This window comes from Diabrotica undecimpunctata, chromosome 10 (genome assembly GCF_040954645.1).
Source record: "Diabrotica undecimpunctata isolate CICGRU chromosome 10, icDiaUnde3, whole genome shotgun sequence".
Lineage (NCBI taxonomy): Eukaryota > Metazoa > Arthropoda > Insecta > Coleoptera > Chrysomelidae > Diabrotica > Diabrotica undecimpunctata.
This window is the reverse complement of record NC_092812.1, coordinates 15,364,907-15,380,057: the sequence shown is the minus strand read 5'-3', so window position 1 is coordinate 15,380,057 and position 15,151 is coordinate 15,364,907. Positions and strand designations below refer to the sequence as shown.

Sequence of the window (15,151 nt, the reverse complement as noted above, 5' to 3'; positions counted from 1 at the left end):
TATATATATATATATATATTATATATATATATATATATATATATATATATATATTATATATATATATATATTATATATATATATATATATATATATATATATATATATATATATATATATATATATATATTATATATACGAGGCATGTTTTTTAAGTAAGTACCGTTTTGCGATTCCGCCGCCACAGCGCTACGGTCGGCGCTGTGGCGGCGGAACCACCGCTTCATTGTATACTTCTTTACTCCAGTGTTTAAGATGCCTCCAACAATCGTGAGTCACGCTGATTGTGAAGTACGGGCTGTTATACGATTTCTTAGTGCTAAAGGCGTAAAGCCGATCGATATTCATCGTGAGATCATTGAAGTTTATGAACAAAACATTATGAGTGATGAAATGGCAAGGAAATGGGTGAGAGCATTTAAAGATGGCCGCACAAATGTGCATGATGAAGAACAGAGTGGGCGTCCTTCGGTCGTTAATGAAAATTTGGTGCAGAAAGTGGACGAAAAGGTGAGAGAAAACACGCTTTTCAATTTCATCATTGTCCGACTGCTTTCCTCAGTATTCTCGTAGTATTTTGTATCGCATTGTTACCGAGAACTTGAATTACCGGAAATTGTGTTCACGTTGGGTTCCAAAAATGTTGACGGATTTGCACAAAACCCAACGTTTAGGCAGTGCATTGACTTTCCTTGAGCGGTACCACAGTGAAGGTGAAGATTTTTTAGACCAAATTGTTACTGGTGACGAAACGTGGGTGGACTACGTCACACCAGAATCGAAACAACAATCCATGGAATGGCGACATTCATCATCACCCAAAAGAGTGAAGTTTAAGCAAACAATTTCTGCCCGGAAAATCATGTGCACAGTTTTTTGGGACAGAAAATGAGTATTGCTAGTGGAGTTTCTGCCTCGTAATGAGACAATCAATGCAGCATCTTATTGTGAGACATTGAAAAATCTGCGTCGTGCAATCCAGAACAAAAGACGTGGCAAGTTGAGTAAGGGTATCGTTTTGCTGCATGACAATGCCCGTCCACATGTGGCCAATCAGACCAAATATCTCACCAAATCATTTAAATGGGAAACTCTTAAATGACGATAACGAAGTCAAAACATTTGTGATGCAGTGGTTAACAAGTCAGGCGGCAGAATTTTATCAGGAGGGTATTCAAAAACTGGTGCCACGTTATGACAAGTGCCTCAATATTCACGGAAATTATGTAGAAAAGTAGATTAAGGTACAGGCTTTCATGTAAAAATACAATTATTGCCATATCTTTGCACGTCTTTTTTTAATTCCAAAACGGTACCTACTTAAAAAACACGCCTCGTATATGAACCAAGTCTGGATATTGCTTTTTTTAGATGCACTTGTTGGTACTGTCTCTATTTTACGAGAATGGTACGGTGCGTTGTCAAGAACAATGATAGATTTGTCTTCTAATATTGGTAAGGCATTGGAAAACCAATTTTCAAAAGATTGGTCTGTCTCTGGATCTGGATCTTACCATCTTTTCATGGTATCACCAATCTTATTTGTCTCAAATGCCCAGAGGCATTTGGAACAAACCCATTCTCGCTTCTAATGTGACAAATAATAAGTTTCTACCTTTTCCTAAACATTTAAAGTATTTGTAAGTTTTGAGATTTGAAATAATATGTAGAATGTACTAAATTACTTGAAGGATTTTTTAATTCCGTTGTTAATCATCTAAAATTTGAAATCAATAATTTGAAACATAACGTAAAAATTGAAGTTCTACATAAAACCTTTCTCTATCTTCTTCTGGCTTGCAGTTCACCTTTAAGTTCTTTTTCTATTTCCTGACCTCGTCGTTGATAGATTTCATTTTCCAGGTTGCTATTCGTAAAATGTTTTCTTTTCCAAATTATAAATATATCACAAAAAAAAAACAGCATCGGATCTATATTAAGATAAGGCTCATCCTAAAAAACAAAAAAAAAAGAATAGAAAATAGAGAAAAGTTAATACTAATATCAAAATATATTTCTCTTTAGATGAGACTGAACGTAGTTTGCCATGATGCAACATTTGATGTGATTCCCATAGTAGGAATTGATTGGTATAATGGAGTCAATGGCAGCATGTACTCACTAGGTCCAAATCTAGCTATAACTTTTGAAAATGGAAAAATTCAACTAATGAGAAATGAAAGTGATACAAGTAAGTTTTGTGTGAAAGCCATGAGGTGTTTCTTATTTACTGTATCTTTAAATATGTTTTAGATCCTATTGTAGTAGATACTAGAATGTTAGCTGTTTACTGCGCTTGGAACCACAATGGCTCTCTTCTTGCTATATGCGGTAGACAGTTTTCAGAAGACAAACAAGTGAATCTAGTTCAATTTTATAGTCCATTTGGAGAGGTATGCTACTTTAATGGTATCACAGTAGTCATAATTAATGCCCTTATTTATTTTAGCATTTAAGAACTTTAAAAGTTCCTGGAAACTCAATATCGTGTTGTGTTTGGGAAGGTGGATCTTTAAGGGTAGCTTTGGCTGTTGACTCTTTCGTTTACTTTGCTAACATCCGTCCTGATTATAAGTGGTGCTATTTTAAGAAAACTGTTGTTTTCAGTTCATTTAGATCCCATAAACCTGGAATATGCCTTTCATTTTGGGATACTAGTAATAATCAGGTAACATAATGTTTCATTAAAATAGAATCTTTTATTTAAATGTGATATTTTTAGTGCCACACTCGTTGGGTAGCCGCACTTTTGGGTATAGCCGGTTATGGAGATCACTGCATTGTTGCCACAAGATCTGAAAATGAAGATGCTTTAGGGAAATATAGTCTCATTCTCTATAATACTTTAGGAACACCTGTTGATGGTAATCAATACTTTTAATTTATATATATATATATATATATATATATATATATATATATATATATATATATATATATATATATATATACATTTGGAAAGTTTTCAACGGAACATAGGGATTTTCAATACACTTACTGAGATCTCCTGATGTACAATTAACCAGTGTAAATTTCAATAAAATGTCGCGATGTTTTATAAATAATATGTTTGTTCCACTGGATTGCTGCTATTTCGCTATTTGTAGTAGCGTATTCGGCAGGCGTACGTCGACCGACAGTGTTGTATCATCGTCTACCGATTTTCTATGTTTTTGTGCAGGTAATAATAATGTTTTATTAATAACAACTTTGTTTGTGTTCATTAGGTATTATTTGAATTGGTTAATGTATATATGTTTAATACATTTATTATTCCAAATATTGTTGATAATTTAAAATGTAAAAGGATGTATATGATATATCGAAATCTACAGATTTTTGCCGAAAGTATCTACCGATTTGGCAACAGTCCCAAGGAACATCACTGGTCGAGCAAATCAAATACCTTTGCCCTTTGCTTCTCATTATAACGCCATAAGCTGAAATTAAAGTAGTGTTTCTAACCATAAACCATGTATACAAACGAAGAAAAAGTACAAATTTTAAAATGGTATTTTGGGGACAACTCGTACCGTGACATTATAAATTTATTTACTTGTGCCTATGAAGATAGACCAATACCGACACAATCAACTATTAGTCGTATTATTAAAAAATTTGAATCGTTTGGTTGTGTACAAAACTGTCGAAAATGTATGGATCTACCACGAGAGAAAATAATCAACGAAGTTCGGCAAAATAGGGAAATTGATGTTTGTAGTGTTGCTGAAACTAGTGATCCTTGTTCAAGCAAAAGTATTGCTGAAGAAGTTGACATGAATGATAGGACTGTCAGGAATATTTTGAAACGGTATAGTTACCGTTGTTTTAAAGTTTCAACAACTCAAGAGTTATTAGCCGAGGACAATTTCAAACGCATGGAATTTTGAGAACTGATGATGAATAAACAAAATGATAATGAACATTTTTTAAAAAACATTTTGTTTACCGATGAATCTACATTTTTGTTACATCGGAAACATAATCCTTCTATCGTACGATATTGGTCTCGGCATAATAAGCACTTGAGTATTCCAGTACGAACACAATATCCCCAAAAACTTAATGTTTGGATAGATATTTTGGGGGACAATATCGTCGTTCAATTTTTTTATTGATGGTAATTTAACAGGAAATAAATATTTAGAATTGTTGCAAAATCAAATTATTCCGGCAGTTCAATTACTTCCTGTCAACTTTGACGATATTTGGTTTCAGCAAGACGGCTGTCCTGCTCACAATACACGAGCAGTTCAAAATTATTTAGAAACCATTTTTGGAAATAAATTAATTTCTTCTCGTGGTACGATCAAGTGGCCTCCCAGATCACCCGACTTATCCCCAAATGATTTTTTTCTTTGGGATATTTAAAAGCAAGTGTTTATCGACATGGTTTTAAAAGCCCGAAATTTACCGGAATTGAGGGACAAAATAATTCATCTTTGTGGAAGCATTAGACCGGAACTGCTCAGACATATGAGAGTATCTTTGTACAACAGATTTGGTTTTTGCTCTGCAGAAAGAGGCGGAATATTTGAACTTCTATTACGTTGAATTTTTTTTTTAAATATTATGTTATTTTTGGAATTAGTTTTTATTTTAATTTTTAGAAATCTACTTTTTTTTCATGCCATTTTGGCAATAAAATATAACAATTTTTTTAGTAAAATAATATTTTAATTCCATATCTACGTAAAATTGTGGGTTTTTGGCGTATTGGCATGTAGGTACCCTACCTATGTTCCGTTTTTATACTGGCGGCTTGGCGAGATGCGAGATTTTATTATACGATAATCGTTTGCGTTTGGTAACGTGCGCACGTGCGCAGCAGTCGAAAAATATCGACTGGAGAGGGAGTCCAGTCGAACAAATGAATTAATTATAAAACATCGCGAAGTTATATTGAAATTTACACTGGTTAATTGCAAATCAGCTAATCATTGTAATTATAAAATTACTATATTCCGCAAAATAAATTCCAAATCTGTATATATATATATATATATATATATATATATATATATATATATATATATATATATTTATATTTGTTATTTCCTGACCGTGAATTTTTAAATAGAAACTTTTTAAATTTCTGGGTTTGTCAGAACTTAAATCAAGAAAAGTTTAGAGTACAACAACAATAATCGATTGATAACTAACTGGCTTACAAAAGAAGTTCGGTCCGGAAGCTACAGTCAACTTTTATCCGCGGGGTTGAGTAGCACGAAATATAACGAAAATCGCGGATAACGAAAATCACAGATAAGCCGTAATATCAAAGATCTTTCCGATAGGTATAATTATTTAATAAATTGAGTTGTTTTTTAATGCACCATTGTCAGATATTTAAAATAAGGTCCTGAACCACTAGTATTTTGAAGTACCTGCCATATGAATTTATAGGGTAGGATACCACTTTTGCATTCCAGAATCAAAGAAAACTTCCATATTGGTTTGACGAAGAAATAGAACAAGAAATAAAGAAGAAAAGAGACCAATATCAAAAATTCTTAAATACAAAGAATATAACGGATAAAATAATCTACAAGGAGTCTCAAGCTAAAGTACGAAAAATGATATGTCGGAAGAAAAATTAAGCATGGCAACAAAAGTGTAACATGATACATTCACATCTAGGAGGACGAAGAGGCACAGAAAGTTGGAGAGTCTTAAAATCTTTACGGCAAGATAAGAAGAGAGACATAGTGTCAACAATAACAATGGATGACTGGGACCAATATTTTGAAAAACTCCAAAGGGAAGATAGACCACAATTTAAAGACAACAACGAAACACAAAATATAAATATTTTAACTTCGCCCATACGAATAACAACGAAAGAAGTGGAAGATGTATGTAGATCTCTAAAAAATAACAAAGCACCAGGTCCAGGTAACATCCCTGCAGAGTTAATTAAACACGATACAACCAAACTATATACAAGTTTAGCCAAACTGTTCCAAAACTGCATTAATGGAATGACAACCCCAGAGGAGTGTAAGACATCATTCATATCCACTATACACAAAAAGGCAGAAAGGATGAATGTTACAATTACAGAGGCATTGCCGTAAAAAACTTGGTCAGTAGAATATACGGAAAAGTAATTAAAAACAGAATAGAAAGCGAATATAAAGACTAAAGCAGGATTTAGGGCAGGTAGATCTACTATTAACCATTTGTTTTGCATTACGCAGATTATTGAAAAGAAAATAGCCGTTAATCAAGAAGTAGATTTATTGTATGTAGACTTACGAAAGGCTTATGATAGCGTTAGCGTACCACTTTATAAATTATGGGAAGCGTTAGAGAAAATAAACAAAAGCATGAATTTAATAAATGCGACGAAGAAACTGTACGCTAATGCTAACTCAGGTAAAGGTTGGAAATAATCTGTTAAGTGGATTAAAATAAATAAAGGCCTTAAGCAGGGTTGCTGTCTCTCCCCGACATTTAAAATTTATCTAGAATAGGCTCTAAAACTGTAGAAGCCCAAATATAGAAATATGAGAATGCCGATTAACAACAATAGCATATACACTTTGTCATTTGCAGATGATCAACTAGTGATAGCGCAAGATTATGAAGATATTGATTATATGACTCGAAAATTAATCGAGGATTATAAAAAATGGGGACTTTAAATCAATATCCAAAAAACCGAGTATATGTTTATCGGCGGGAAACAACAGGACCTCATATTGGAAGATGGAGAAGTTATCAAACATTGCAACACATATAAATATTTAGGTATGACCATCACAAAAGAAGGCAACGTAGACGACACAATTCAGGAGAAAAACAACCAAGCAAGAAAAGCAATTTCCCTTCTTAATAGTATCCTTTGGCATCAATCAATCTCTAATAATAACAAGCACAAGATATATAATACAATCATTAAAAGTATAATTACCTACAGTAGTGAAGTATGGCAAATAAAGGAAAGACGCATCGGAAATGGATTTCTGGAAACGTTCAGCTGGAAAATCTAGACTAGAAAGAGACAACAGAATAAGAGAAATTATGAAAGTAAAACATACAATAGTAGACGATATTATTGGCACCCAACAATTCAGATGGTACGGTCTCTAATTTCTGAAGAACGTCTCCCAAAACAAGTCTTAATGTAGACAAAAAAAGGAGGAAGACCCCGCCTTAGTTGGAGAGAAGGCATCAATAGAGAGATGACAGACAGAGACATAGAAGAAGATTTATGGATGAATCGAGAGGAGTGGCAACTGGGTATCGGAAGACGTAGGAGAACGTTTTAAACTGATCTATATATATATATATATATATATATATATATATATATATATATATATATATATATATATATATATATATATATATATATAGCCGAAAAGTTTAAATAATAATTGTTTACTTTATAACCGACAGACCCAGGAATTAAAAAAGTTTATACATAATCTCCCCATTTTAGGTAAATATATCAATATCGAACCTATTGGAGTTACAATGAACTCATATCAAGTGTTTGCTGCATCAAAAAATAATTTTATAGTGTGGCATTACAAAACACCAAAGGCTGTATCAAGCAGTAAGTTTCTAATAGATTTTTCCTCTAAACAATTGTAACTTTTTTGTTTTTTATTTAGTGGGTAATAGTAAAATTAAAATGTTTCACATCGATGACAGTCCTTCTGGTGCCGTGGAAATCATCCATGAATTAGAAGGTACTAGTACAGTTCCAGTTAGCACACATGAAACAATAGATCCAATATGCTGTCTGGTTGCAAGTGACAAACGCGCTATCTCAGAGTCTGTCTGGTTGCAAGTGACAAATGTTTGGTGATAGGCAGGGATTCCGGACTAGTACAGTTTTATGCCCTGCCTCATATAGTTCTCATAAATAGGTTAAAATGAGCACTAGACCTCATAAGATGGCCATTAACTGTAACTCTACGTAAGCATTATTTTTTATTAATACATAAGTTTATATATATATATATATATATATATATATATATATATATATATATATATATATATATATATATATATATATATATATATATATATATATATATACTCAACAATGTTTTGCATAATGTAATATTTTCAAAATTATCCACCAAATCAGGTGAAATCTATTTTTTTTAACAAAATACTTTATTATATATATACACTTGAGTGCAAAATAATCGACTCAAAATTATTTTCCGAAAGTACGTCTCCTGTTTCAATCTAAAAAGTGTAAATTTAAAAATATTTAGTGTACAATTATTAACCTCATTATTGAGGTTTAAAAAAAATTTTGTTTTTTGGTGAATTGGATGACTCATTACAAAAAAATTATAAATAGTGGAGAGGGGGTCAGAATTTAACTAATTGAAATCGACAAGCACTGACTTAACGCGTTCGGTTAATATCGTACGCATCAATTTCCATAGCGATCCACTAATAGATCAGTCACTTAAGTTCGCAACTGCATTACAAATGGATACCACACCCGTCAACGCAATTCAAGCAGTAGCATTATTGAGAGAAGGCCTGAGCCAGAGGGCCGTGGCAAATCGACTAAATTTAAACCAATACGGTGTGTCCCGAGTGTATCGAGCATATCAAGATACTGCTGATTATATCCGTCGACAAGGAGAAGGCCGTAAACAAATAACAACAGAGAGAGATGATCGATTTCTTGTATCGAAATCCCTGAGAAATCAACATTTGAGTGGTGCTAAACTCCAAAAAGAGCTTAGAGAGGTCCGAGGTGTGGTAACCAGCGTTTGGACAGTCTGAAGGAGACTAAAGGCAGCCAAACTGACACCAAAAAGGGCAGCTATGGGTCCCAACCTAACTGCAGTCCAGAAGCAAAGGCGATTGGAATTTGCTCGTGAACATCTGGATTGGAGCTACTATCAATGGAGTCAGGTATTATTCTCCAATGGAAGTAGGATCTGCCTACATGCCAACGACAAGAGTCGTCGAGTCTATGGAAGGCCAGTAGAGTAATTTGCTCAATTTTGTATACGAGGAATTGTGCCATGAAGTCGATTCTTGTATGTTTTGGGCAGACAGTTCTATGGATGGGAAAACCGAGTTGATTTTCGTGCCTGGTGGAGATCGTGGAGGAGGTTTAACGGTAGATCGTAACATCAGAGACATTTTGGCAGAACATATGGTTTCATACGCGGGATTTATTGGTGATGCCTTCATTTTAATGCACGATAATGCACGATGCCATATCGCACGAGTCACCACCACCTATCTATCCGAGATCGGTATACCTATAAATTCGGTATAAATTGGCCTGCGTTAAGCCCGGACATAAATCCAATAGACTATGTTTGGGATAAGTTTAAACGATGGGTCCGGGACAGAAATCATGTACCAAGGAGCACAATAGAATTGAGAGCTGCGCTTAATGATGAATGGGAAGCAAAGCCTCAAGAATTTACTAAAAAAGTCATCCGATTCCTGCGAAATCGATTGGAAAGTGTAATTAGGAGTAGGGGTGGTGTTATTAAATACTGAATAATTAAGAAATTCATGTTGTAACTGATGATTTCTCTGTTCATAACGTCTTTCTTACGTTAGTTTCAATGTTGAATATTTAGGAAACTCTGTATTGCATATTGTTTTTATAATCCGTCTTCCAAGTAATGCAATAGCAGTTTTTGTAAGTTCAATAATAAAGTTATTGTTTGCACATTACATTTTTTTATTTTCATAATTCTTACATTGAAACAGAAGGTGTAATCTCAAATATCGCTTTTGAGTCGATTATTTTGCACTCAAGTGTATATATATAATTGTATGCTTTGAAAAAATCAATAAACAAAATTTAAAGGATTAACGATTTATTATTATTTATATTATGTATTATAAATATATTTTTTTAAATTTGTACAGATATAGGAACTAATACTTAATATGCCATATTTCCACCTCTTGCATCAATGCAAGACTGAATGCGATGCCCCATTGCTTCTTATAAGTGTATTAATGTAGTTCTGGTCCATGGTGCCCCATTCTTCAATCGCTGCTATTCTAAGGTCTTATAGTGTCCTTGGGGGTGGCTGCCGGGACTGAATTTTTCTTTTGAGCATATCCCATCCGTGTTCAATGGGATTGAGGTTAGGTGAGCAAGGTGGCCATTGTAATCTGACGTTATCTTCTCTCTCTAAAAAATCTGCCACATGTCTCGTACGATGGGGAGGCGCATTGTCGTCCATAAAAATAAATTCTGGACCAACGACTCCTCGCCACAAGCGTATAACAGGCCTAAGAATGTTATCAATATAAATTTGTCCACTCATGTTACCAACTATAGGAATTAAAGAAGTTTTATTATTTAGCATGATGCCGCCCCAAAACATTATGGAGTCTGATCGCAAATTGCAATATTATGAGCTTGCTGGAGCTCTCTTCTAATAGCTGGGGTAGTCAAGAGGGGTTTTTCCGGGCAGTTAACGTTAAAAAGCGTTCTTGGACATTGGTAGTAATTCTGGGTCTTCCGCTTTTTGGACGATCGCTACCAGAATTCGTGTCTCCATATTTTTTCACAATCCGAGACACATCACTCTGATTAACTCCAACCCGGACAGCAACGTCGACTTGTGTGTGGCCTTCCTCAATCAAAGTAACTATTCTCGCTCTGTTGAACTCAGATATCACTTGTCTATTCATATTGTTCACTACAAAGTGAATAAAACGCAAACCAATTTTTACAAATATCGGTTGTCGAAAACTGACGAACGCAATATGAATACTGAGAATCTTTGCGACGATTAAGAAACAAAAAACAAGCAATAAAATACATTATTTTAGTAGACAAAAAAAAAATCAGTGCAAAAAATTTCAAATGAGAAACGTTCAGTGGCGTTACAGATAATATGCAAAACATTTTTATACAGGGTGGTCCTTAAGTAATTGTACAAACAGAAACCGTAGATTCTGCACTTTAAAATATTACGATTTAAGCCAACTTGCTTTAATAAAATGTTGATATTAAGAAAGATACAGGGTGTTAGTGGAAATTTAAAATTTTATTTTTCGCTATAACTTTTACGTTTGTAAATATTTTTGGACAAAAATATTACAGTTAGATGCTTTTGAGTAGGATAAATTATAATTTTACACATACTTTAATGTAATTAATAGAGGGCGCCACATATGCCACATGTGTGGTATACATTTGCGCTTAACTTTTCAAATGAACTCATCATGGATAAACAAAATGAAAATGAATATTTTTTAAAAAACGTTTTGTTTACCGATGAGTCGACATTTTCGTTACATCGGAAACATAATCCTTCCGTCGTACGATATTGGTCGAATTGTTGCAAAATCAAATTATTCCGGCAGTTCATTTACTTCCTGTCAACTTTGACGATATTTGGCTTCAGCAAGACGGCTGCCCTGCTCACAATACAGGGGCAGTTCAAAATTATTTAGAAACCATTTTTGGAAATAAATTAATTCTCTAGATAATAAATAAATCTTCTTGTGGTACGATCAAGTGGCCTCCCAGATCACCCGACTTATCCCCAAATGATTTTTTTCTTTGGGGATACATGAAAGCAAGTGTTTATCAACATGGTTTTAAAAGAGCCCGACATTTAGCGGAATTGAGGGAGAAAATAATTTGTCTTTGTGGGAGCAGTAGACCGGAACTACGCAAGGATATGAGAGTGTCTCTGTACAACAGATTCGGTTTTTGCTCTGCCGAAAGAGGTGGAATATTTGAACGTCTTATTACGTTAAATTTTTGTTTTAAATAATATATGTTGTTTTTGGAATTCCTTTTTATTTTTAGAAATCTCCCTTTTTTCAAGCCATTTTGGCAATAAAATGTAACAATTTTTTTAGTTAAAATATCTACGTAAAAATGTACGTTTTTGGCGAATTGACATACACTCTACCTGTGTTCCGTTTTTACACTGGCGGCTGGATTTACCATACGATGATCGTTTGCGTTTGCTAAGGTGCGGTAGTAGGATATCGACTGGAGAGGGAGTCCAATCGAACAAATGAATTAAAATTATAAAACATTTATGAATTTACTAAATTTATTTTGGCTAATTATAAATCAGTGAATCTGTTATTGTATTAAAAATTCCATGTTCCGTTAAACAATTTCCAAATCTGTATATTCTTTACTTTACTTAAATTTTTTGTACATTTTTAGGCGCCTCTCTATAATCGACATATCAGGATTGATGACAGTCCTTGATATATCCGAAGGTGTTGGACGTGCTGGAATATCAGCCTCCGAGAATAAATTAGAACGTAAAGATGTTTGGGCAATGTGCTGGGCTTCGGATAATCCGCAACTTCTAGCTATTATGGAGAAAACTAGGATGTACATCTTTAGAGGAATGTACCCCGAGGAACCAGTAACTTGTTCTGGATATATTTGCAGTTTTAATGTAAGTGCATAAAATAATTTAAAATACCAAGAATTCAATTAAGACACGAGTATATTGATGTAAAATTTCATGTATTAGTGAAATACTGGAATATCTAGTGATGTTGGGTAGTATAAATATTTTTGTAAAATGTATTAAGCTTTTTCTGTATACAGTGTAGGTAAAAGTTTATGGTCGGTATGTACCATACGTGAGATGGAGTGAGAAACACCTATTTAAAAAGAGAGAGGTATATTAGGTCCGCCCATTATATCGTCGAAATAACAGTGGAACTAAGAAGAGAGGAGAAGTTCAACGTTGCCAAACTTATTGGTTTTATTTGACCTGTTGTCTTTTTAGCATTTTAACAACGTTCTAAGATAATCAAATTTGGGCGAATTGATTTAAATGGCAGCTTACTGTTTTTTATTTTAAATTTGCCCCAATTTTCCTTTACAATAAGTTTAATTTAACATTTTGATTTCCACTTCGAAAATCGTTTTATGTAAATAAAATTTATTAATGTTTCGTATTTTAAGTACGATTTCCGAATTGGAAATCTAAATATCAAAATAAGCTTTTTTTATAGTCACATTGTGCCTTATTCGCAATAAAAATAATAAATTGCAATATCAAACCACAATAAAAAACCTTCTTACAAAATTATTTGGCAGCGTCGAGCTCTAAAAGTAAGGACATTGAACTACGAACTGTGTTCGTAGTTCTCTGACTGTAGTAACGAGAAAAACAGTAGAGGTGAGTCGTTTTTATCGTTAATGAAACTGAACTGCTTTTCGTAAACAAGTAACAAGTTGAAAAACTAATTAAAATATTTAAGCGAGTACATAAACAAACATGCTTTCTTGAATCAAAGAAAAATATACTGAAATACTTTCAACGGCTTTTCAAATTTGCTGTAGTTGATTTATAACTAAGTTTTTCTTTGCAAAATTTGCATACAGCCTTCTCACTGTTAACGTCTTTCTCAAAGTAATGCCACCATAAAGTACTAACATCTTTAGACGCAGACATGTTAAACACACGATTAGTTAATAAAGTAAATATTTAGTACTCACAGAATAAATTCACATTTACGTTAGACAAAACACCAACTCCAAATAAAAATTTAGTTTGCTGAATTATATAAAACGTGAATCGGGGACTTCCATGTGTTTATTTCAAATTAAAAATAATCGATCATTGCAAAATTCAGAAAGTTGAGCATAAAAGTTGCATCTTCTACAAATGTGCATTTTTTGAAAATACAATTACGCTTGTACTAGGTAAATGATTTTAACTAAGAAAAAGACTTCTTAATTGACTATTTACAATAAATAAATCCTTTAACGAATTATCAATAAAGATTTTAGCTTCAGAACTAGTTGGCTTCCCAGTGAGAAAACGTAGATTCGTTAACGACAAATAAACGGTTAAATAAAGCAGTTCGGTGATTCAACGCTTATCTCTACAGAACAGAACTAGTTCTGTGATATGTCATGCGTAATCACGGTAGTAAGTTGTTCTTTTATAAAGCATAATAAATAAACACACAGTCAGTAGGTCAGTATTAGTAAAGCATTATGAGGGAGCAGGCGTATTGTATTAAATTTAAACTGGGCGAAAAATTACGTCTTTTAATTAAAAATAAGACATTTAGTATTTTCCAAATAATATCTTTGAAACTATTTTCGTTTAGATTTTTTGGAGGTATTAAGTGTGAAAATAAAAATTAGTTCTATAAAAATGAAATCAAATAAAAAATAATTCCAACACTACTGTTTAAATTAAAAATATCTCCAAACAATTAGAAATTCTAAACCAAATTCTTAGGTAATTAAATGTTCAAACAGACCACCAAGTTGTAACAAACAGTAACCAAATCTATTATACACAGCATTCCTCATGGAGTTGGGTTCATCTGCCGATATGTTTTGGCTAAGTTGGATTATCTTTTCCTTTAGTTCCTCCAAGTTGGTGGCTCGCTCGAACTCATGCCTGTACAATTTTGTTTTTAGCATCCCCCAAAAATAAAAATCTAGAGGAGCTAACTCAGGTAACCGAGGGGGGGCATTTTATTGTACCGTCTGTACTAATGACACGTTCAGCAAAAATTAACGATAAATAGTCTCTAACGACTTTTGCATTATGTGCAGGACAGCCGTCTTGTTGAAACCAAATTTCGTTGAAGTTAATTTGAAGACGTTGAAGCGCAGGAAGAATTTGATTTTGCAGTAATTGGAGATATTTGACTGCGTTTAAATTGCCTTCAATGAAAAAAGGACCAATAATATGGTCTCCCAAAATTCCAGTCCAAACATTCAATTTTTGTGGATACTGCATACCCACAGACACACTCAAATGCTTATTCTCCTGAGACCAATAACGTACAGCGGATGAATTATGTTTCTTGTGAATTGTGAAGGAGGACTCATCTGTAAACAAAATATTTTTTAAAAAATTATTATTTGCATGGCATCTCTCCATCATAATTTCACAAAATTGCATCCGTTTAAATTTATCATCAGGAAATATTTCTTGAGTTGTCTGCACTTTATAACAATGGTAGTTGTTTCTTTTCAAAATATTCCTCATTGTTTTTGCATTCAAATCAACTTCATCGGCAATTTGTTTACTTGAACACGGCGTTGATTCAGCCAATGCACAAACTTGAATTTGTCTAATTTCTCGTTCTTGAGAAATTTTCTTTTCGCGAGGTTGATCTGATGGGCAACATTTTTTACACCTGCCATTAGTACCGCCAAATTTTTCAAATT

At 33.4% G+C, this 15,151-nt stretch overlaps 1 protein-coding gene across 1 annotated transcript in view; it reads left to right on the top strand.

Annotated features, from left to right (window-relative positions):
* Nucleotides 1–15,151, top strand: part of Oseg4 (intraflagellar transport protein Oseg4) — a 45,935-nt gene that overhangs the window by 4,745 nt on the left and 26,039 nt on the right. Inside the window, 9 exon segments of the mRNA XM_072546394.1 lie at nt 2,026–2,191; nt 2,254–2,393; nt 2,450–2,668; nt 2,723–2,864; nt 7,448–7,564; nt 7,623–7,751; nt 7,787–7,885; nt 7,888–7,930; nt 12,158–12,398. Of these exon segments, the coding sequence (XP_072402495.1) occupies nt 2,026–2,191; nt 2,254–2,393; nt 2,450–2,668; nt 2,723–2,864; nt 7,448–7,564; nt 7,623–7,751; nt 7,787–7,885; nt 7,888–7,930; nt 12,158–12,398 (1,296 nt within the window).